We start from the raw sequence: 21,680 nt of genomic DNA, 5'->3' as shown, positions 1-21,680 counted from the left end.
TTAAATTACTCTGCTTTTATAGTGGAAAAAGGCTGAATAGCCGACACATCCCAGTCTTGAACTGTGATAAGGAGCTTTCTCCAGTATTTACACTTTTTCAAGCTTATAAAGGTGAGAGCCAATACCTCGACTGGAGGCCTTAATGTTCATGTACTATACAAAAAAAGTTCAGGAGAAGTTAAGGAAACTTATGAACGATGAATTCCGTGCTGTGTTCCTCGTATACTTCCTTCTTAATGAAAGTATAAATAATGCATTTGACTAATTTCTGCTGTAATGATATGACAACACCTAAAAAGAACTAGTTTCTTCTCTAATACCAGTTTTCCTTGACGTATGGATCCTGCATTGAATACTCCATGACTGTAACTCCAGTATTTTTCCATCCTGTTGTAAACATAGACCAACCCCTCTTGTATAGCTACGTTTATGACAGAGGTTCACATCTCCTTCCTGGACTGAGCTGAAGCTTTTTCCCCCGGGGACGACCCTGCACCCAGTAATTGTTCAATCGGTAACTTATAAGACGCTTATGGGGCAGTTTATTTCAAAGTCCCCTCATTACATAACGTCATTCATTCCTCCTGTGTACCTTCATATTAGTGCCAGTATCAAGTAATTTATTGTTATATTAAGAGAATCAAAGTGCCGTGTTCAGTTTATAATATGAGGTTTTATAATACAGTTATATAAACTGTAATGTTCTTTGTTTTTTATCATTTGAGACATCCCACATACTGCATTTTATAACATTTAAGAGCATATTCTAAAACACAATTGTCTTTTTTATTTATTTTTCATAATTTAAGAAAACTACTTGAAGACTCCCAGACTCTAGATAACGTCACAGTCTCCTACTTCTGAAATCACCCTAGAATACGTTTAAAATGATGATATAACCGTTCACGATACAGTAGCACATGGACAGGTCAGTAAATTATAGGAAGCTTACTCCTGCTCTTATTGCTATTTTTGTGAATCATTAAAGGACAATGGTTTGCCACCAAATGAACAAGAGGCAAAGTTCAATCTGGTTGGAACCACTTCAATAAAAGTGATAAGTTGCAACGGTTATTTTCTTGCATACTCAATCAGCTAATACAGACTGCTGATGGATCCATATCAGTCATATTTGATTATGATGGCAAAATTGTATAAGCAGTCGAAGTCAAAGACTAAAATAGAACTCAGTGGAGTACATACCTCTGCCCAGGCCCAACAGCCCATTTAAAGTCACTAGATCCAGATTTTTATTTGGATCTGCACCAAATTGTGCACACTCATAAATACCAGTCCACTAAACATGCCTAATGTATTTGTTTTGAATCAAGATCCATGAATTAGTGTTTGACAAATCAAGAAAATGTCAAAAATGCTGTTTCTTCCAATGCTAAAGTAAGTGACAGAAATGTCCTGGATCCTTACCCTGATCTGAATCCGCACTTTTAATGGGGTTTTCCTTGATAAAAGCTGCATCCTTCCGGTAAGGTTAATAGAAATCTGTCAAGTAGTTTTTGTGTAATGCTGCTTACAACAAATGAACAGACAGGGGTTAAAACATGGAATTCAAATTTATTTTACTTGTAGAGCGCCAAATCTTCACATACATTATCTCAAGGCACTTTACATAGTGAGGTCAAGACCTTAAAATATATAGTATAACCTCCTTTTTTGAATAGATCACTATACTGTAGCAAGAGGAGTGTTATGAATTAAGATATTTATTACTGCACAGGTAGTGTTCTGTTAATATTACCACAGTTAAACAGCCTGTCATATTTCAGTACTCTCCTCTGCCTCTATCAGATGCAGAGTTCACTGCAAAATATGTTGTGCTTTTCTTCATCTGGTTCACTTGACCTTACTACCCCCTCTCCTGTCCACTTTGCTACACTACATCTTCTGCATAATAAAAACAGGCACTGTATTTAAAGATGGACGACATGATTGCGCCTTAAAATTGAAGCCAAACCGCACCACCTGGTGGCTGAATGCAGTAATTGTCATAAATCCTACCTCCTCCATGTTCGTGAATATTGGGAAATGCAGCAAACAAAAAAATGTAAATGTTTTTTCCATTTTTCCAGAAAGTTCGGTTCTAATTAGTTATTTGATTTAAAAAAAACAAAAAAAACATGTAGTGAAATGTCACAATTAATGGCCGAGACTGACTCTCGATTGGCCGTGTACTGTGCAGACTATGTCTCCAAATGTGCAGTTGGCGGCGTTCGTGTCTGGGATATTTAGTCTTCTTTTGTGGATAGTGGGATGAGACAGGGTGGAGACACGTCATGCATCATAACTTACAGTCTGTGGTTTAAACAATTACACTGTGTGGTTAGGTCCACACCAGACAGACAACACCAGAGTGACGTTCAAACAGCAAATGCAGTTTATATACCAACTGATGCGTTACCTCAAGTCACCTGGTCTCCTTCTGTTATTCGGTTAGTGTTACTCTTTATCCAAATAAGGCTACTGTATCTAAATAGAGGTTTGAGTCAGCGCTTCATTAGTTCTATTTCCAGGGTTCGTTTACGCGCAATTTACACAATTTACCCATTTTCAGTACAAAACTTTTTATTTGCAGTATTCCTTTTTCTTTCTTATGTAGACATGTTTAAACGGTGGAGGATACTTCCCTTTTTTTATATACAGTTATATAAGTTATACTGTAAAGTCAAAATTATTTTACAGTGAAATCAAAATTATTTCAACAGCAAGTTATACACAGTATAATATGCCCTGCTTTAAACACTATTAGTAAAAAGCATGCATGGATGGAAAACTAAGTCAGTTTTGTATTAAAGGGAAGAAAAGTCTAAAACAACAAGAAATCATATCTGTGTGGAGAGAAGGTATAGTCATACAGAACCATAAAGCTGCACAAAAGATCAGCAGGAATATTACAACTCTACTGTTGTGTGTCAATAAAACATCGACATACGTAAATATAAAAGAAAAGCAAGTATTGATGCAAATAGACAAAACACCGTTCATATATTTAAACAAGACAAATTAAACAATCTTGCATCTTGCATTCTGAAGCGTCTGACTTAATCATTTGAGGTCATTTACGGGCTAAGTTTTTCTTTGGATACACTTCTTTTCTTGCAGCAATTAAGAACCAGTCTACACACTGCATACACAGGCACTGCCACGCTAGGGACGCCTGCCAATAGAAAGATGACTGCATTGATCCATGAAGGGTAAAGTGTTGGCACCAGAGAGGGAAACTCCACCTACAAGACACAAAGCATTGGAGTTATTGTATTTGGCATGACAAAGCAATGAGGGAACATTGTGTCTGTTTGTCTGTCTGTCTGTCTGCGTCCGTCTGTGTCAGCATCTGTGTCTGTCTGTCCGTGTGTTTGTGTATTTCCTTACAGCGTTTGGGTCCCAGACCAAATAGGTGAGTTCCTCTTGAGCTAGGGTCACCAGGTAGAAAACTAAGATCACCATGACGATTAGGGGACTGATGAACCTCCATGACACCTGCCAGAAGATGCCGGGCTTACGTCCGGTCATGAACTTAAAATCCTCATTGAACCTGCCACACAGGAGGGTTTTAATAAAAATGTTGAAATACAATTTGCAATCCTGTAACACATGACCTCAGTAGGTCCACTGTCCAAATCAGATTTTGCTGAGGCTATTACTCTATAGTCATTTTACAAACAATATCAACATGTAAAGCAAACACACAAAAAGATGACGTGTTGCAAAGATAGTTCGAAAGCTATCTTACCTGTCTATGCCGTAGATGTAAACAACAGCTATCATCTCAAACAATCCAGTGGTGAGAAGTGGAACTGATCCGGCAAAACTGTCGAAGAGATTGACCCAGTAAAGTCCTGAAGGCTGCGCGAACAGGAGGGTGATGAGGAAGGCGACAAAACACGTTGTGCCTGAAACACACAAAGAACAAAACCAAGCATGATGTTTCTTTAGTAGATGGAAAGCTGAAGAACCGGCTGAGTGGACTGTTAAGATCAGGTTACCTGTCAGTGCTTCATGGGGCCAATGTTTAGGGAACACGTGCAGGTCCTTTAAGGGGACCACCACCCCTTCAATGTTGCCAAACAGGGTCGAGAGGCCCAGGCAGAGCAGCATGAGGAAGAGGAGGACAGACCAGACTGGGGAACCAGGCATCTTGGTGATGGCCTCTGTGAACACAATAAAGGCCAGACCTGTTCCCTCCACTCCCTGGACAAACACACATCAGTCACAATGCAGATAAGAGCTAACAACGACAACAACTGAGGAACCTGATAGATATTAGATATGTTACCTCACTGAGAAGCGTATGCATGTCACATGTTTTGATGTCCAGTCCAAGAACAACGTCAGGATGGGAGCTGTTGAGGTGAATTAACGCTGCCTCGTAGTTGCTTGTAGTGATGTTGTCCTCGGGAAGATTGAATACGTTTAATAATGTCATGATGTTTCTGAAAACACACGTCACAGTTTACTAACCCTGCATTTGTTGTCGTCTTACATAGTCTCCGTCTTCTTCTTGGCAACTTTATTCTCTCTGGCGCTGCATTTCTGCAGGACTGAGCACCGGCTAATGACTTATTGTGTAACTCAAAACTGTCAATGATGAACTAAAACAGATGGACTAAAACAGCCTTTTGAACAATTGCCAAAAATCTTATCAAATAATTCCTATTTCCCTGTTTATCTATGATGATTTTCTATGTTGCAACACATTACCTGAGGAAACATTAAAGAATAGGTTCAGATTTTTCAGGTCTATCTTAATACAATATTAAAAGGCCCATATAAAAAAAGAAAAAATCTATTGCTGACTGTAATCTTTTCTCCTGTCGATACTAACTGTGGAGTGACCCCTTTCTTGTGTCACTCTTAAATATAGACACCATCTGTAGACCTGGTTTAGCGCATTAATGTGATTTGAAATATTGTACAGCTTAAGCCAATATGAGGCTTAATCAGACTGACTTGGCCAAAACCATTGAGTAGTTTAAAAAAAATAAGAACTCTGGTATACAGCAGTTATAATGTTAAATTAAGCATGTTAGCGTGCCCACAATAATGAAATATTTTATCATACATATATAGTCATTTGAGTAAAACAAGTGCATTGTTATTTTTTTTTTTACCATAATCAAACATCCAAAAGCTCTGCTTGACTCTTTCCTTGATATTAACGGTACTCACTCACTGATACAGTTGTCATATTTCTCAGTGGCCCTGAAGCCGATGATGGAGTAGGTGACCATGGCAGCGTAGACTGAGGTGAAGCCAGTTACCACAGACAGGATCACAGCATCCTGCATGCAGTTGTTGCTAAGGAAAACAGACACAAGCTCATCAGGTCTGACAAAAACATCTCCTTATATTAATTAAACTGAGCTAAATAAGTCTTAAATTGCGATGTGGTTATTTAACACAACAGGTCTTCTCAATGTCTCTTACTGAACAGGGTTGTAGCTTGAGAAGGAGATGAGGCCCCCCCATGCCAAACCAAAGGCGTAAAAGACCTGAGCCCCTGCATCCAACCAGGTCATTGGTTTCATCAACTCCTCCAGCTGCAAGAACGAGGTATACATAGTGATTTGGGTTTGACCTGTGAGATACAACTGTTTTTTGTTTTTTTTGTGTATCAATATTTGAAACATACGTCTGGTGTGAAGAGGAACGTAAGTCCGCTCAGGGCTCCTTTAAGAGTCAATCCTCGGATCAGGAAGATGGTGAGCACTATGTACGGCAGGATGGCTGTGACGTACACTGCCTGAGGTCATGACAAGAAAACATGGAGTAATTGATCATGGAAATCAGTCTGAAGTATTTTCAGTAATACAGAATAAATGATTTTTTCTTAAACCCTTCCCCAAGACATCAATCTAGGCGCGAGGCTTCTCAAGTATAGGATTCCATGTTTAAAGCAAAGTGCACTGCATAAAAATAATGTTTCACAAGTTTGGAAGTTTGGTTTTGTCTATTTTTTTCAAAAATAAGAATACTAACTTTTTGCCTGACCTTAATCTTGGGGCGTAAAATAATCTTTTACAGGGTTCAGGGGTCACTGAGTCAGCTGGAATTTTCAACCAACTCAGGAAGCTAAACTTAGCTTGAAGTTATGGTTGGTAAGGTGCTTTTTAAAAATCGTATTTATTTAAATCATCTTCTCTTCCCAATCAATACATCAAGTTGTCTGTGGCCCTCGCAGGACTGTAATGAACACAATCGATCATGTAATTGGGACCAAATTATATCTGTTGCTCAGCGATCTTGCTGTCGGCTCCACCCTGCCCGTATTCTCACTGCACGTGATCGGACTCTTCAGCCAGAGAGACGCACAGCGCTGAAGCACAGGTGATAGCCTGAAGTTAGCGACCGAGTTATGAAAGAATTTGCTTCAAGCTGTTGTCAGGCAGAGCACGTTCATGTGTTTTGGGGGCGTGGCTGTGACGAATGGGCCTCTGGGAGTGGATGGGATGTTTCGGTTGCATATTTTCAAAGAGTAGCCAGCTTTTGCTTCAGGATTAATAACCTTATCTTTAATTGTCTAGCTATCTACAGCTGATATCTGCTGGCAGCAGCTGTCTCAATGGCAGACTTGAGAAGCCTGCTTTTATCTACAACCATCTATCTCTCATCATACTCATTTAGAGAGGTATGATGGATTTCAAGTACATTCCACTGTTCTCATTGAGACTAGAAAGTTATAGAGGTTTGCTAAGGCTAATAGAACAGTTTCAACCAACCTTGCCAGAAGTGCTAATCCCCCTTATGCAGCAGATAGCGACTATTGTCCAGGCAGCTAACAGGCACAGGACTATGGGCCAGTGGATTCCTCCTGATTCAGCGATAGAGGCCGAACTATTCAGAGTCACTCGATAAAAGAAATAATCCACTGTGGAGCTCTCTTGACACTCGGGTACAAATCCTGCAGGGACAAAACAATGTACATGCACAATTCAGCCACTTTTTACTGTGCATGCATTATAAATGTATGTATATTCAAATACCTGTCCTGTTGTCATTGAGAGGACACTGGGTCCAAGGCAGCGGGCTTTGAAAGGAATTGAAGAGATACCATAGGATCCAGGCTATTAAGGTGTTGTAGTACAGTCCAACCAGGAAGGACACCAGCATGGAGGCGATACCTGAGAAACAACATCATTAACTGTCATAAAACGTTCATCAGGAAGCCAGAGACTAACTTTACCTCCAGAGCTTGGTTTACGTACCAATACCAGTCAGATAAGGGCTGATGGACCTCCACACTCCCACACTGCCTTTCCTCAGACGCTGGCCAATGGCGAACTCCAGCAGCAGGAGCGGCATTCCCTCCAGCACCAGCAGAATGAGGAAGGGGATCAAGAAGGCACCTGGTAAACATATGGGATCAGTGGTTTGAATTTTGGGATTTTACCCATTAAGTCTGTAAACATTATGTCAATCGATCATTTTAGGCCATTTATCCATGGGCTTGATTGCGGTGGCTAGATATTGGTGGCCCATACAGCCCTTTCCCCCCGAGCAGTGTTTTCCAGCTCCTCCTGGAAGATCCTGAGGAGTTCAGAGTCCAGATGAGATACATCATCTCAACAGAATGTTCTTGGTATAAGCTCTCCTACCAAGTTGATGAGCCTGGAAGACCTCCAATAGAAGCTGTGCTGGATGCATCCTAATCAGATGCCTGAACAATCTCAACTGGCTCCTTGTGACACAAAGGAGCAGTGGCTCTACTCTAAGCTCCTTCTGGATGTTAGAGCTCCTTACCTCCTCTCTACCACAGGGCCCAGCCACTCTGTTAAGAAAACTGTTTTAAAACAGAAACGTAGATCGACGAGCAAATCAAAAGGGTTCCAGTTCAACTCTCAAACCTTCTTCCAGTACTATGCCTGCTGCTTAAGTCCCAGTCCACTCTTCCTGCACTAGTGAACAAGACCATGAGATACCTTAACTCTTTTACTTCATTCCAACCCAAATGGAGTAATCCAACAGTCTCCGGCAGAGAGGCCTTAGATTTGGAGCTGCTGTCTCTCATCAGCCCCTTCAGACTCTGCTACCCTGGTGCATGTGGAAGGTCACGGTCAAATGAAGCCAACAGATGAACTTGAGGTCTTGTGCTGATTGTTAAACTTGCTAAACGAAGCTGTCGATCATGGTTTGTTCATTTTGAACATATTTGTTATTTAGTTGCATGTGCGAGTGATTTAAGAGAACTTTTCATCACCATTGTGCTGATGTTCTAAGATGTTGGACACAGGACATGTAATTATTCTGATAAGATCTTGCCTGTGGGAAAGTGGGCAGGGTTAAAAAATGACATGTTTATATAATATGTTAATGATAGCTAATAGCTAATAAATAACTTGTATATAATATCAGTTATGTTTTATCTATCATATAAACTCAAAGGTGACAGATTTGTTTTTACAAAAACCTGTGAACGGCAACATTTATGCAATTTGTAATATGATTTAGTGAGATTTTGTTTTACAGAAAAATGTTAAAATATAATTTTTAAGCTCGTAAAGCAGACTTAACTCTATCATTGGTGTTGTATTGTAGCCCATGTGTCATTGTATCATCACATTACTGCAGCTGATGACATGGACTTTGGACAGTGGTTTGAGAGTCACAGTAAAACAACAGTTCATAGTTTTAAAAATGTTCATGTCTTTGTCTCATGCAGAGTTCTAAAAGAATAGCATTGACCCACTTAACACACACACACACACACACACACACAAACATTCACACACAAGCCAATGTGCATGTGACCTGTGTTTGGCCCGAATGTCAAGCCAAAGTTTAGTCATTACCTCAGAGGACCTCATACTTTTAAGAATCACTCTGTCTTGAATAAGTGATATATTTAACTTTGTTTATTTTGTCTTCAGGCTCAAAGGACAAGTGATTTTGGTTAAAGTAAAATAGATAAGTTCACTGTTCAGATATTTGGCAATAGCTCTGACCCTTCTTAGTCCTCTCAGAAACAATTTCTGTGCTGCAAAATCATATATGAAATTTACTATAGGTGCCTGGTTATGTTTTAAAATGGGGGAGCATACTTGGAAAGCTCCATAAAGGGTGGTCTGGGGATCCTCTCCTTTAAAAAACAACAACCTGTGATTTAAAACAAATTACATGTATTTTTACACCACAGAACTACAAGGATTACCTCAAGAATCGCCCTTTAGTCTAGATTAGTTGCATTAAGCCTGCCATCAAAATCAAATCAACAACCGATTGGGTGGATCGGGACAGGAGATGTTTTCGAGGAATGGCTATTATAATATTAAAACATTATGTAGCCTGAAATGCTGGTATACTGGTTCACTATATAGAGATATAAATTACTTGAACTAGTTACGAGTTAAAATTAGTTTAAGACATCTTCAACGTCCGGCTGAGTAATAAAACGCAAATGTTTTGTTGTTTATCAATTGTTTATCTTTCTTGAAGAATTAAAAGCCACAATCTGCAGTCAAGAGCAAAAGTCAGTCTATTAACTTGTGACATTTATCGTGATAATTATCGATATGGACTGATATCAACATTATTATCTGGATCTAATTTTTGACTGTATAGCCTCTACCCTACTCTACAACAGTGGCATTTATAATCATAATTAAAAGCATGTAATCTTTACCTACATTATTTTCAGTCAAAGGTTGTTTTAATGTACAACTTAGAATGTGACTTTTGCTCCTCAAGACTTATAGGGCATTAGACCTGTAAAAGACCTCTTTACTGCAAACTTGCACCTTTCATTAAGTCTTTTTTATTTCCATCCAAAGTCTGACAAGAACTAAAACTAAAACAAAGTAGTCTGTGGAAGTTTAAACAGTCAAAGTGTCTTTCCACCACTGATCTTTCGACTTCTTGTTGAATCGGACAGCCGCAGCATCAGTCTGTCAATCTGTTATGATTTAGCCGTGACGAGTTGGACTGAACCAACCGTTTTTGTCAATTATTTAAAGTAGTGAAATGCTCATTTTATTCCCATATGATAACGATAAATTTGACTCGTGTTTAACAAATTATCGACTAATTTCTCTTTCAATCATATGACAAATCAATCTCAAACTAATATAAATCCCAACCCTGTCTGTCCTTACCTCCTCCATGACTTTGACACAAGTAAGGGAACCTCCACACGTTCCCAAGCCCGATGCAGAAGCCCACACAGGTGAGGATGTACTGGGCTTTGTTGTCCCATTTGGGCCTGTCGCTCCCTTCTGCCTCCTCTTTTTCGATCCTGTCCAGATCCTCATAGTTGGGGATCCGGAGATCCAGCCCTGGGTTAGGTAGCACCAGTCTCATGGTTGTCACATGTGCACTGAAGCAGAGAGGCAGTGTCTGCTGCACTACAGTTATTATGGGTTGGTGTAGTGTCCGTATAGGGGCACTTAGCAGTGATGACAGGTTTATGATCTTTTACTTTATCTGAGGCAGACCACAGATTAACCAGTACACACTGAACTTTTATCTTCATACAGGGTCCACTGATACAGTCATGAATTTAACAGTTAAACATAAAATGTATTTAATTTAAAAGTAAAAAAAAAAGATTAGAGTAATTTAGTAATAACAACACATGATGACTGGATGATTTGCCTTCATGAAGAAGTGGGCAATTTCCTTATCAGTTAAGTCAATTGGAGTCTTATTTTGAAGGGTTACAATTGAACATGTGCCTCCTGTTGCCAGGCAAAGATCCATAAAAGCACCAATTTGGGTCCTGATATTCCACATGATTTATTTTAATAGCACATACATATATAATAACCAAACAGTAACCACATGATTCTGTTCTTTAGTCTGAGCTGGGGAGAAGAAAATGTACAGTTCGTAACTTGGGGCTTTTATGGCAGGCTAAGTGCATGTGTTGTAATATAAGAGAAAGAAGGTACAGGAGGTCAAAGTTTACAAGAATCCGCTCTGACATTGAAGATTATTTACAAAATGTTAAAACAAAGACATATGTACATAGTAAATATTAGGCATAAGGCTATGGTTTTTATAGAGATGATCGTTTTGCTCAGTAGCTTTGAATAGCTACAGCTAGCAGCAGGTTTAGGCAGAAAGACTGGAAACATGGATCTAGCTTGGCTCAGCTACTAATAACGATTTATGCTCTTCATTTTTTTCCCGTATAGATTAAACAAATGAGATGAGATGTTTAGACAGAGCTAAGCTAGCTGCTTTCCTTTGTTTCCAGTCTCCATGCTAATAGGCTAATAAGCCTCTGGCTTGTCCTTATTTAGTACACATACTTAAGAGTTGTATCAATCCACTCCTACTGACTATCAGAAAGCAAGCAAATTAGTCTATTTCCCCAAATGTAAAATGTACAAATCACGACACAATAACAGGCAACTAATATTACAATAGTAATAACATATTATTAATTACAAAACAAGTATTTTACAGAAAATGCTGTCAAATGTATGCAGTCTCTATTCTGCTCTTCTGTCAATGTACATGGCAAGAAAAAAGAAACGCAAAAGGTATTACTGTATATACAAACAATGGAACAGGTCCATTTTCACTTTGCTTTGTTTTTAAATACTTTCAAGCTATTTAAAACTTAATTTTCTCGCTCATTGTTACAGCTGCGGAGATGCTGTCCACTGTCTTCTCACTGTAGTCCTTATGCTTGCAGCATTTCATCTGGATGAATTTGAAGAGGGCAAATCCAGGGATGGCTAAACATGGGATTCCAGCCAGGATGAAGATGATGATGTTGATCCAGGATGGAAATGAACGAGGCTCCAGGGTTGGGAAACTCTCCTGCAGCCAAGGTCAAAGGATATAATATGATTTACAGAAATTGATCATGTTGAAAAGGAATTATTAATGTTAGGATAAAGCAAGTTGTTGCACATTTTAAGACCAGGCATCTAAGAAGATCCTTAAGCTACTACTATTTTAAATCAAAAAGCACACTTACCGCCTGCTCGTCCCAGACCAAGTAGGTGGGATTCTTGGTGACTTGGGTAACAAAGTAAAACACCAAGATGACGACCATAATGAGTGGGCTTACGAATCTCCATGTCACCTGCCAGAAAATATTGGGCTTGTGGCCAATCATAAACTCAATGTCCTTGTTAAACCTGTGTAGAAGCAATCACAGGGAGATCTCGTGTCAGCTGAGCATGTACAAAACATCCATAAAAGACGGCCTTGTACTTTTATTAGTTACAGTAAATAAAGCAGCCTGTTAGTGAGTGTCCATCACCTTGATGCGGCACTGGACTTCAAAGAAGTCGACCTCCGCTCCACTCTTTGTCTAATCTGTCCTTTTAACATGGCATAATTCAATCTTTTGACCATTTAGGTATAAGTCACATTTTTCCTGCTTATATACAACATTAGTAACAACAATAAGAAAAAAAATACATATTCCACATTCCTCACCCAGGTCTTGCTACATCACAAGATACACTCTGTACTTCCGTATCCATGATAACATCTCCTGTAAAATGAACTCTGTACCAAGGTCTGAATACATAAGTTGGCCTGCTTCATGCATGTATGACAATAACAATGCTTTGAGCTAATGCCAAATGTAGGCAATGTCACATGTTGATATTTACCTCCACCAAAGAGGTTATTTTTTTACCCCTGTCCGTTTGTTTGTTGCTTGCTTGATTTCTCAAAAGTTTAATACAAAAATTGCCAAACAGATTTCCACGAAATATGGTGGAAGGATGGTACATGGGCCAAGAAAGAACCCTTTCAATTTTGGATAGCATTCTGGACAAAGGGGCAGGACATTTATTTAATCACTTTCTATAATTTCTTTAATTGTCAGCAGGAATATTCTAAAACTACAAACCCAATTTCCACAAAACTTGGCGGTGGGGATGGGGTCTAAGCCCAGGAAAAACCCATTCACTTTTGGTCCGGATGCAGATTAAGGCATTTTTTTATGTTATCAGACCACTACAGTTGTTTATTCACAACTAGATAATCATGTGTAAAACATGTTATGTCCTCGGCGGAGGTTGTGACCTCAACTTAGAGCAATTCTAGTTACCTGGACAGTGTTGGTGTGTTTGCATGCTAACATTAGCACAAAATATAAGGCCCTAGAGTGTCTAAAAAGTTTTTACCTTGGACTATGTCCAATCTTTAGCCTATCAATGATCCCTTATACAGACTCACCTATCTATGCCGTAGATGTAGACAACAGAGATCATTTCACAGAGCCCAATGACCAGAAGGGGGATAGAGCCTGCAAAGCTGTCAAAAAGGGCTAGCCAGTAGTTTCCAGAGCGCTGAGCAAATATTAGCCCGAGAAGTAAAGAAACTAAGCAAGTCAGACCTGGAAAAAAAAAAAAAAAGTGGTTACTCTATGTATTGATTAAATATTCTAATCCCACTTGAATGTGTACATTTTAATTGGAAGTATAAGGAAATTACCGCAGAAGACTTCTTTGGGCCATGATCGAGGCAACAGTCTGAGGTCCTGCAGAGGGACCACCACTCCCTCAATGTTGCCGAACATAGTCGAGAGGCCGAGGCAGAAGAGCATGACGAAGAAGAGAACCGCCCAGAGAGGGGAAAAAGGCATCTTGATGATGGCCTCTGTGAATACGATGAAGGCCAATCCAGTTCCCTCTACACCCTGAAAATATTTCAATCATTCCGACTCTATTATCATTATATCTGTGAGACTGAAAACTAGATATCTCTCCCTCTGCCAGGGAGGTTATTTTTTCATTTCTGTTTTTCTGTTACATTTAATTTTTCACTTTAACATTGCGAGGATGTTATTTGACATTTTCCCTGATTTCCTAGAGAATAATTCATGGATCTTGATGAAAAAAACCAGGCACGTTTGGGGACTGATCTCTATGAGTGTGTGCTCTATTGAGTGCCATAAATGATTTTGATGCTCTCTACTGACCTGACTGAGAAAAACCTGCAAGTCACAGTTCTGTATTTGCAATCCTTGGATGACATGTGGATGTGTTTGGTTGAGGTGGGTCAGGACCTCATCGTAGTTGCTGCCTGTGATGCTGTCTTCAGGATAGTTGAAGGCGTTCAACAGCGTCAAGACGTTGCTGCAAATCAAGCACAGAGAGATGAGTTCAGTTTGATAGAAGCAAATTGGACTCACGGTTTACTGCCGGGAAGTTTGCGACTCACTCTCCGATGCAGTCATCGAAGTTTTGCATGGCTCTGAAGCCGATGATGGAATAGATAACCGTTGCCGCGTACACCGAGGTGCAGCCATTGATGATGGAGATGAGAACAGCGTCCTGCTCACAGTTGTTGCTGCGAGAAAATTATGATTGCGTGATGAGAAGAGTTCAAAAAGATTGTTAATCGTTTGACGATTATCGTCTGACTGTGCACACTAGGCTGTTACTCACTGAACAGAGTTGTAACTGGAGAAAGAGATGAGACCTCCAAAAGCCAAAGAGAAGGAGTAGAAAACCTGGGCTCCTGCATCCAGCCAGGTTGCTGGATTAATTAACTCATTCACCTGCAGGAGAATCAAAATACATACTCTTAGTAAAACTGAGCTGAGATTCTTGTGCTTAATTAAATTGTGGCTCAGTCAGTAAACTATTTCCTACTGTCCTGGGCACTGTTAATAATTAATACATGAAGGTACTGTGCACCACAATTTAAAGTCTAAACTTCCTCGACGCATTATAATAAAATCAGGAGAAGAGTTTACAAACACTGACCATAAACAATTTACTGCATGATAAATTGATTGCTAAATTACATCGTTTTGACTTTGAAGTTTATATAAAAACATGAGTCATGTTTAAGTTGTCAGTGAAAAATAATTATCATATCGGTTCTAATCATAATCAGTATCGATAGGATTGTCATCGAAGTTTTATGATGTGTGATTAGAGTTTAGCTGCTGTGGTTATCTCTGTTTATTCTCACTACCACCCTGTTAATCTCTATACTCAACCCTTTCTCTAAACAATGCAGGTTATTTGAAGGGTTGTGGGCCCTTTTTCACTATGCTAAGCTAACCGGCTGCTGAAGTCAGTCTCCTGTCAATCTCTCATTTATCTCTTAACAAGTTAAATAATATCAGTATATTTAAAAAGATTTCATTGTAGTAATTATAGTGGTGGGGGTGTAACAATGGCACTCACGTCTGGCGTGAAGAGGAACTTGATCCCCTCTAGAGAACCTTTCAGAGTCAGACCTCTGATGAGGAAGATGGTGAGGACCAAATATGGCAGAGTGGACGTGACGTACACAGCCTGAGAAATGAGAGTATTTTAAAAATGATCCAAAGATAATTGTTTGAAAAGACATACACATTCATGTTTGGAGGGAACTGCACTACTCAAATGTAATGCGACAGGCAGACCTTTCCGCTGGTCTCGATCCCCCGGATGCAGCAGACATAGAGCATACTCCAGGCAGCTACCAGGGACAGCACAATCCACCACTGCAGGCCCCCAGACTCATCGATGGCTGTCGAGGTGTTCAGGGTCTCTCTGTACCAGAAATAGTCAACAGTGCTGCTCCGTGCACACTCCTCCACCACACCTGTGACGGTTAAGAACAAGTTATAGGCAACCTCCTAATGTAATGTCACCCCTGTTTGATATCTTGGCAGATGAAGGCACAGCGTACCTGTCCTGTTAGCATTGAGAGGACACTGGCTCCAGGGCAGAGGACTTTGGAAGGAGTTGAAGAGATACCACATGATCCAGGCCATGATGGTGTTGTAGTACATACCCACCAAAAGGGAGACAAGCAAGGATGCAATACCTGTGACAGATGAAACAATAAAGGTTTATGTTTCCTTACTTTTACCAGGACTCAAAGTCTGCAGCAATCCACTATGACCTAGGCAGATACACAAACAAAAGTGCATGTTTTGTTCGCTCCTCTTCCTCCTCCACCCTGTTGTCCAAATATAGCTACTTCTGATGAGCTTTTATATACATATATAGCAACAACCACAAAGCAAACTATCAGTACAACGAGCAAACGATAAAAGCAAAGAGAAAGAAAAAATAATACCAATATGATAAACATACGTAAATTAAAATCCTACCTTTATTATCTTCAGTATTCATAATATATAAAATAAGTAATTGTTATGAATGAGATAATTATTCATTCAAACGTATTTACTTAATAAGTACAATTAACATGAACATTTCTATTCTTTTCTTTTATAACTTACCGATTCCGGTCAGACAGGGGTTGATTGACCTCCACACTCCGACGCTGCCTTTCCTCAGACGCTGACCGATGGCGAACTCCAGGTGCAGCAGCGGGATTCCTTCCAGAACCAGCAGGATAAGGAACGGGATCATGAACGCTCCTATAGAAGCACAACATTCAGGTCATGATAAGTGAACAGTGCGGTGAGTGATTGACTTTACTCTGCAGGTGACAGCATTCACAGAATTGTTCCTATAAAGACACACATAAGCACTGCATGTTTTAATGTCTATAAAATGAAGAGTTAAACTTTAAGGGTGTTACATTTATTTTTCATTAAGTGTAGACAGAGTTTTTGGAAAGCTTTTTGAAAATAGGTGAAGACATTCAGATCCTTGTGATAATCAATATTCACAGCACATTTTCTGGCAACTCTTTAACCCACAACGTGTTTTGAAAGGCTGAAAACATTCCGTCTCTTTCCCTCTTACCTCCTCCATGACTCTGACACAGGTAAGGGAACCTCCAGACGTTGCCCAGTCCCACACAGAAGCCGACACAGGTGAGCAGGTACTGGGCTTTGTTGTCCCATTTGGGCCTGTCCCCTTCGGCCTCCTCCTTCTCCATCCTCTCCAGGTCCCCATGAGAGGGGATCCGGCCATCCAGTCCTGAGTTTGGCAGTTTCAGCTTCATCGTGGCTTCTTTGTTAACTTCACAGGACACAGAATTGAAAAAACGTTCACTGTTGAGTCTCCCGTTTCGCAAGCAGTTGTTTGGTTATTCTACTTTCTCCAAGTGTCCTCTCTGAAACTCATTGATCGTCTGTTTACTGTTTCTCGCTCAAAGTCTTTCACCCCAACTAAGTGTCCTGGGAGGCGACACTGAGTTATTACCTCAGTGTCCTGGGAGGTGACACTGAGTTATTACCTCAGTGTCCTGGGAGGCGACCACTTATTACCTGCGACCTATGACACCCAAACCACATTTATCTGCAGCACATGACAGTCTTTGTTGTATTATCCAATGTCAGCAAGTCTGAATAGAAAAAGGCGGGACCTTCTTGATAATGTTTAATGCATCACATGAGGGGCCATCTCTCACGCTTCCACCTGAGAGATGAGTTTAGTATTCATGAGTTTGTAAAGGGAAACAGTGGAGTTAAAGAAAAGGAGTTAGAAAATAGTGAGGAGGAGCACTCACTGTGTGTTGGGTGGAACATTTGATACAAGGGCTAAAAAGCGTCTGAAATATTAAATATCATAATTGGACTGATATGCAGGATGAAATGCTTCTGTCGGAGAGAACACATTGTCCATCAGAGCTTATCTTGGCTATCAGGGCACGCCTTACCCAGGCCTTGAGAGATCAGATTGTTTTATTGCATAGGGATGTACAAACATGTCATCTCAGTCTGCACATTCAGTCCACATTCACTCAAGCTTAAAATCTAAATGCTGAGAGTAATCGTTAAAATGTCCAGGAGCCATAGAGGCAATTTTTCAGTTTGTGTTTCTATCATAACATTCATTCTACTGTATGATTGTTAAACAATTCTGAGCGCTTATAAATCATCTCCTTTGTTGTCCAATTGTTAACCGAAGTACGTCTGCTATAAAATTTGGCAGGTGTACCGAGGGAGTTTTTCTCTATTGACTGTACCGGGAATAATTGTTTGAATTTCAATGAGAAAAAAAGAAAAATCTACATAAATTCCAGATTCACTTTGTTGTCATTCACACTAAACACAAGTGCAGTTCAGTAGAAATAAATGAAATTGCATCCACATTACAAATGTAATTATTAATGCTGTGGTTTCCTAAGCAGGTATAAAAGCTATGTAAAGTTATAAATACCTGAATAATTAAAGTTCAGGATTAAAAAGATAAATATGGTAAAAACTGACATTGTGATTTTAATGAATGTAGTTGGAAATAAAGTATGATGTTACAAATGTGAAATGTGAAATGTGAAATGCAAACACTCAAACACAGAGATTCCGAAGTTGTAATAAATACATTTGTCTCATATGTTCACCACTGCTGTTTGTCACATCATCTAATAGATCTTGTCTTTTACACTACACCATATAATTATATTGCAACACATGTGAGTCTGTGTAAATGTTGTATAAAATAACTATTACACAATACCTGTTTTTCCTGTGTGCTGGAAATGTAAACGTTAATACGTTAACACTAAAACACATAGGAAAATAGGAGTGAAAATAAAAGTCAGTATTTTGCACTGCAGAAGTTTTTTAAGTCAAGTCAGATTTATTTATTACACATTAAAAACAAATGGAGTTGATCCAAAGGGCTTCACAATCATGGCAAAGGAAAAGAAATACAACAACACGTAAAAACAATCGAGCAATGATATAAAATAAAATTTAAATAGAAGGCGCAGAAGATACAAATGAATAAAATGAAAACAGGATCATATGAGACAGAATCCGGCTGAATTTGAATTTTAAAACTCCTAAAATCCATAACAACACAAAAACAACAGTAAATGTCATCAAACTCTTATTAGTCCAGAAATATATTTACGGTCAGTAGATTGTCGCACGTGTCGATAAGATTGTTTACCTACGCCTCTTTAGGGTCCTAAAGAGGCGTAGGTAAATGCCCTCAACATTTCCGAACAAAGTGGAGAACCCGAGCAAAAAGATCTGTTATGAGCCCCTCATCTGTAGATCAAATACATTGAGCAGCATCACAATGATCCTGAAAACGGGAATTCAACAGAATGATAAAAACATGAAGTATTATTCAGACTGAGACATGACCCTGTGAGCAGTTGATTATATGTTATCATAAAAAAAACAACTGTCAACTTTATTCTGTTTATCTCCACTGATAAGATTTGGTGCCATGTTGTCTCTATTGTGATCCACAGCAGCTCAAACTGACCCAGCAGTCAGGGTAAAGGTGTAAAGACTCCTACGAGGTTATGTAGGAGGTTATGTTCATCATCATCTACGTATATGATGATGAACTATCTATATATATATATCATCATCATCATCATCATCATGATGAATGATGACTTTAATTCTAATCAGAAAAATAGTGGAACGTTGGGGGAAAGAAAAACATCGTAAAAGGTGTTCCATTTGTTTCACTTCATAATAATATCTTCAAATTAATTATAATTTGAATAGATTTCTGTAAAGAAACAGCCACGATATTCTTCAAATTGGTACGTTTTTTAGACAGTCATGAACACATAACCTGTAATGGAAACCCTAACCCTGACAATGCTACATTTGCACCAAAGAGATTTGTCATGAAACTCACACACTAGATTTAATATAAAGAAAGTAGAAGCAATCAGTAGAGCGCATACCTCGGCCAAAGCCCAAAAGTCACATTTAAATTTGCCTGATATTGATTATTATTTTGATCTTCACCAAATTTTAAGTATCAATCCCGTAAAAGTGTCTGAATTATCTTTATAAAGATCTTTGAATCAATGAAAATGTTAAAAAAACACCCTCGAAATGTTGAAGAAAGTGAAGAAAATTGGCCTCCTGATCCAGATCTGCACTAAAATTGAATGGGTTCTCCCCTGACCCATGTCTCCTTCCACCAAGTTCTGTGGAATTTTGTCCAGTAATCGTTGTGTAAACTCAGATGAAAACATATCCTCCTTGGCGGAGGGTAATCAATACAAACATCTATGTAATGCAATACTATTGTTTTGCAGATGGTGAATTCCAGGTGCAACAGTGGGAGACCCTCCGTTACGAGCAGGGTAAGAAAAAGGATCACTGTTTGTGATTACTAGAAGTTTAAATGTTTTATACGCCATTTATTATTCCTATTTTGGATTATTCCCCAGGTTCATTCCATACAGTTATTAAACAAAACTTTGTGTGGAAACAATTACAACAAAACTATAATTGCCGTTCACAAAATGGGTTTACTGTCTTCATTATCATGCATGACGATGGAGGTGGGGCAGGCTCGGGGTTGAAAGTTCACTCTGGTGTCGGAACACTTTTTAGATAGTGATATCCTTTTTAGATAGTGATATCCATTTTCCATCAGGTAGAGTCATGTGTGCATGTTGTTACTGTCGGCACCGAGGGGGCTGCAGTCAAAGTCAATTTCCAATTTTTACAGTACTAACATGTGCTAAATGTTAACCAGTGGAGATCATATAAACAGACAGCGCATGCTTTACCTTGACACCAATGCCACTGTTGGGAAATCGGATTTCCACTTGTGAGATAAAAAAAAGAGCGTCGTCACCCTGAGCTGGCCCCAAAGTAGCCTTTGTATTTATGTTAACCGTCTTTAGTCTAATCTACAGTAGTTACAGGAAGCTGTATTATGTGTTCTGTCTGGGGAAACCTTTCACCTTAACAAATAAAAAAACAACTTTTTTCAGTAACTCGTTTATATTCAATCATGAAATAATCTAAAACTAAAACATAAAATAATCTTTAAAAAAAGCAGAAAGGACTTTCATTTGCTTCATCAGATCCAAGTAAAAATGTCTGTAAAGTAAAAATCTGGTCTGTTGATCCCATGATATCTGTGTCTGTTGATCGTGAGTGACTTTTTAGTTCTGCCAGTTGTGATCTCTTATCAGCCTGCTTGGCAGTGATGTGTAATGATACTCTCACTAACAACCTGGTTTCATATAAAACAGAACAAGAAGGGCACTTGGCGAGCGCATACCTCCGCCAAGGATGATTGGCCAATTCATCACCTCAATGCTCCAGATAAATCCAGATAACTATCCAGATCTGCACCAAATTAACCTTTTCATAGATATTAGTTCTCTACCTATGCCTTTTTTTTTACCATAAAGATCTCGGAATTATTTCTTTAGAAATTAAAAAAACTGATCTACCCCCTTTATCAAATCTTCTCCAAAAGTCAGTGGGTTCTTCATTGGCTCATACCCCACCCTTCCACCTTATTTCAAGGAAATTGGTTCAGTAGTTTTAGCGTAATGCTGCTTATATACAGCAGTGAAAACATAACCTCACTTGGAGAAGGTAACCATTAAATAATATTATACATTGAGCACTCCAAGGAGGATTTGAGGATAAATATTCATTGTTAATAACCATAGATTGGCATTATCAGTCTGTTTGTCAGTCAACCGCTTCGGTTCAGACCAAAATATCTACTGCCTGGACTGCCATTAAATTCTGTACAGATATTCATGGTCTCCAGAGGATGAATTCTGTGTCTGATAGCCTCTGTGTCCACCAACAGGTTGACTTTTTTATTAGTCTCAGCTTTAGCTTCCCTTTCAGCTTCGTTGAGAAGCTAGCATTGCTGCAGTCTCTTATCTTAGTCTTGTTTTAATTATTTAATTAATCATTCTTTCTTTTTGATGTACTGACACGAGCGCTGACAAATAGTGAATTATATGCTGAGTGCTAGAGATAGGCTGGTTTGTCTGATAAACTGCAGTATCATGGTTCAGATACAAAACCTCATCCAGGCTTCTTGGGAGATTCTCAGTGTTGCTAGTTAGAGCGCAAACACATTTCATCGACCACCTCGACA

At 39.1% G+C, this 21,680-nt stretch overlaps 2 protein-coding genes across 2 annotated transcripts; both read right to left on the bottom strand.

Annotated features, from left to right (window-relative positions):
• Positions 1–3,053: 3,053 nt before the first annotated feature.
• Positions 3,054–10,314, bottom strand: LOC118124849 (sodium-dependent neutral amino acid transporter B(0)AT1). The gene is made up of 12 exons (XM_035183032.2): positions 10,104–10,314; positions 7,221–7,361; positions 6,999–7,136; positions 6,735–6,916; positions 5,648–5,758; positions 5,443–5,555; positions 5,185–5,313; positions 4,292–4,448; positions 4,002–4,206; positions 3,749–3,908; positions 3,388–3,550; positions 3,054–3,242 (listed from the first exon to the last, which is right to left on the bottom strand). The coding sequence occupies exons 1-12, from the start codon at positions 10,306–10,308 to the stop codon at positions 3,075–3,077; spliced, it is 1,872 nt and encodes a 623-aa protein (XP_035038923.2). The 5' UTR covers positions 10,309–10,314; the 3' UTR covers positions 3,054–3,074.
• A 1,254-nt stretch (positions 10,315–11,568) lies between these two features.
• Positions 11,569–16,842, bottom strand: LOC118124852 (sodium-dependent neutral amino acid transporter B(0)AT1). Its single transcript, XM_035183035.2, has 12 exons — positions 16,641–16,842; positions 16,169–16,309; positions 15,610–15,747; positions 15,341–15,522; positions 15,120–15,230; positions 14,370–14,482; positions 14,143–14,271; positions 13,901–14,057; positions 13,414–13,618; positions 13,156–13,315; positions 11,939–12,101; positions 11,569–11,778 (listed from the first exon to the last, which is right to left on the bottom strand). Exons 1-12 carry the CDS (start codon positions 16,840–16,842, stop codon positions 11,569–11,571), a joined length of 1,911 nt encoding a protein of 636 aa, XP_035038926.2.
• Positions 16,843–21,680: the final 4,838 nt, after the last annotated feature.

Source organism: Hippoglossus stenolepis, chromosome 17 (assembly GCF_022539355.2).
Source record: "Hippoglossus stenolepis isolate QCI-W04-F060 chromosome 17, HSTE1.2, whole genome shotgun sequence".
NCBI lineage: Eukaryota > Metazoa > Chordata > Actinopteri > Pleuronectiformes > Pleuronectidae > Hippoglossus > Hippoglossus stenolepis.
The sequence above is the reverse complement of the archived record's forward strand: the minus strand, read 5'-3'. Positions and strand labels throughout refer to the sequence as shown.

Bases quoted from the DNA above. Each gene is read 5' to 3' on its own strand.
- LOC118124849 (XM_035183032.2), bottom strand. From the start codon at position 10,308: ATGAGACTGGTGCTACCTAACCCAGGGCTGGATCTCCGGATCCCCAAC. The intron at 6,917-6,998 runs GTATTTGAATAT...TTGTCCCTGCAG, and splicing joins TCTCAATGACAACAGGACAG to GATTTGTACCCGAGTGTCAA. The intron at 3,243-3,387 runs GTAAGGAAATAC...TGTGTCTTGTAG, and splicing joins TGGTCTGGGACCCAAACGCT to GTGGAGTTTCCCTCTCTGGT.
- LOC118124852 (XM_035183035.2), bottom strand. From the start codon at position 16,842: ATGAAGCTGAAACTGCCAAACTCAGGACTGGATGGCCGGATCCCCTCT. The intron at 12,102-13,155 runs GTGAGTCTGTAT...GCTTCTACACAG, and splicing joins TACATCTACGGCATAGATAG to GTTTAACAAGGACATTGAGT. The intron at 11,779-11,938 runs GTAAGTGTGCTT...CCTTGGCTGCAG, and splicing joins TGGTCTGGGACGAGCAGGCG to GAGAGTTTCCCAACCCTGGA.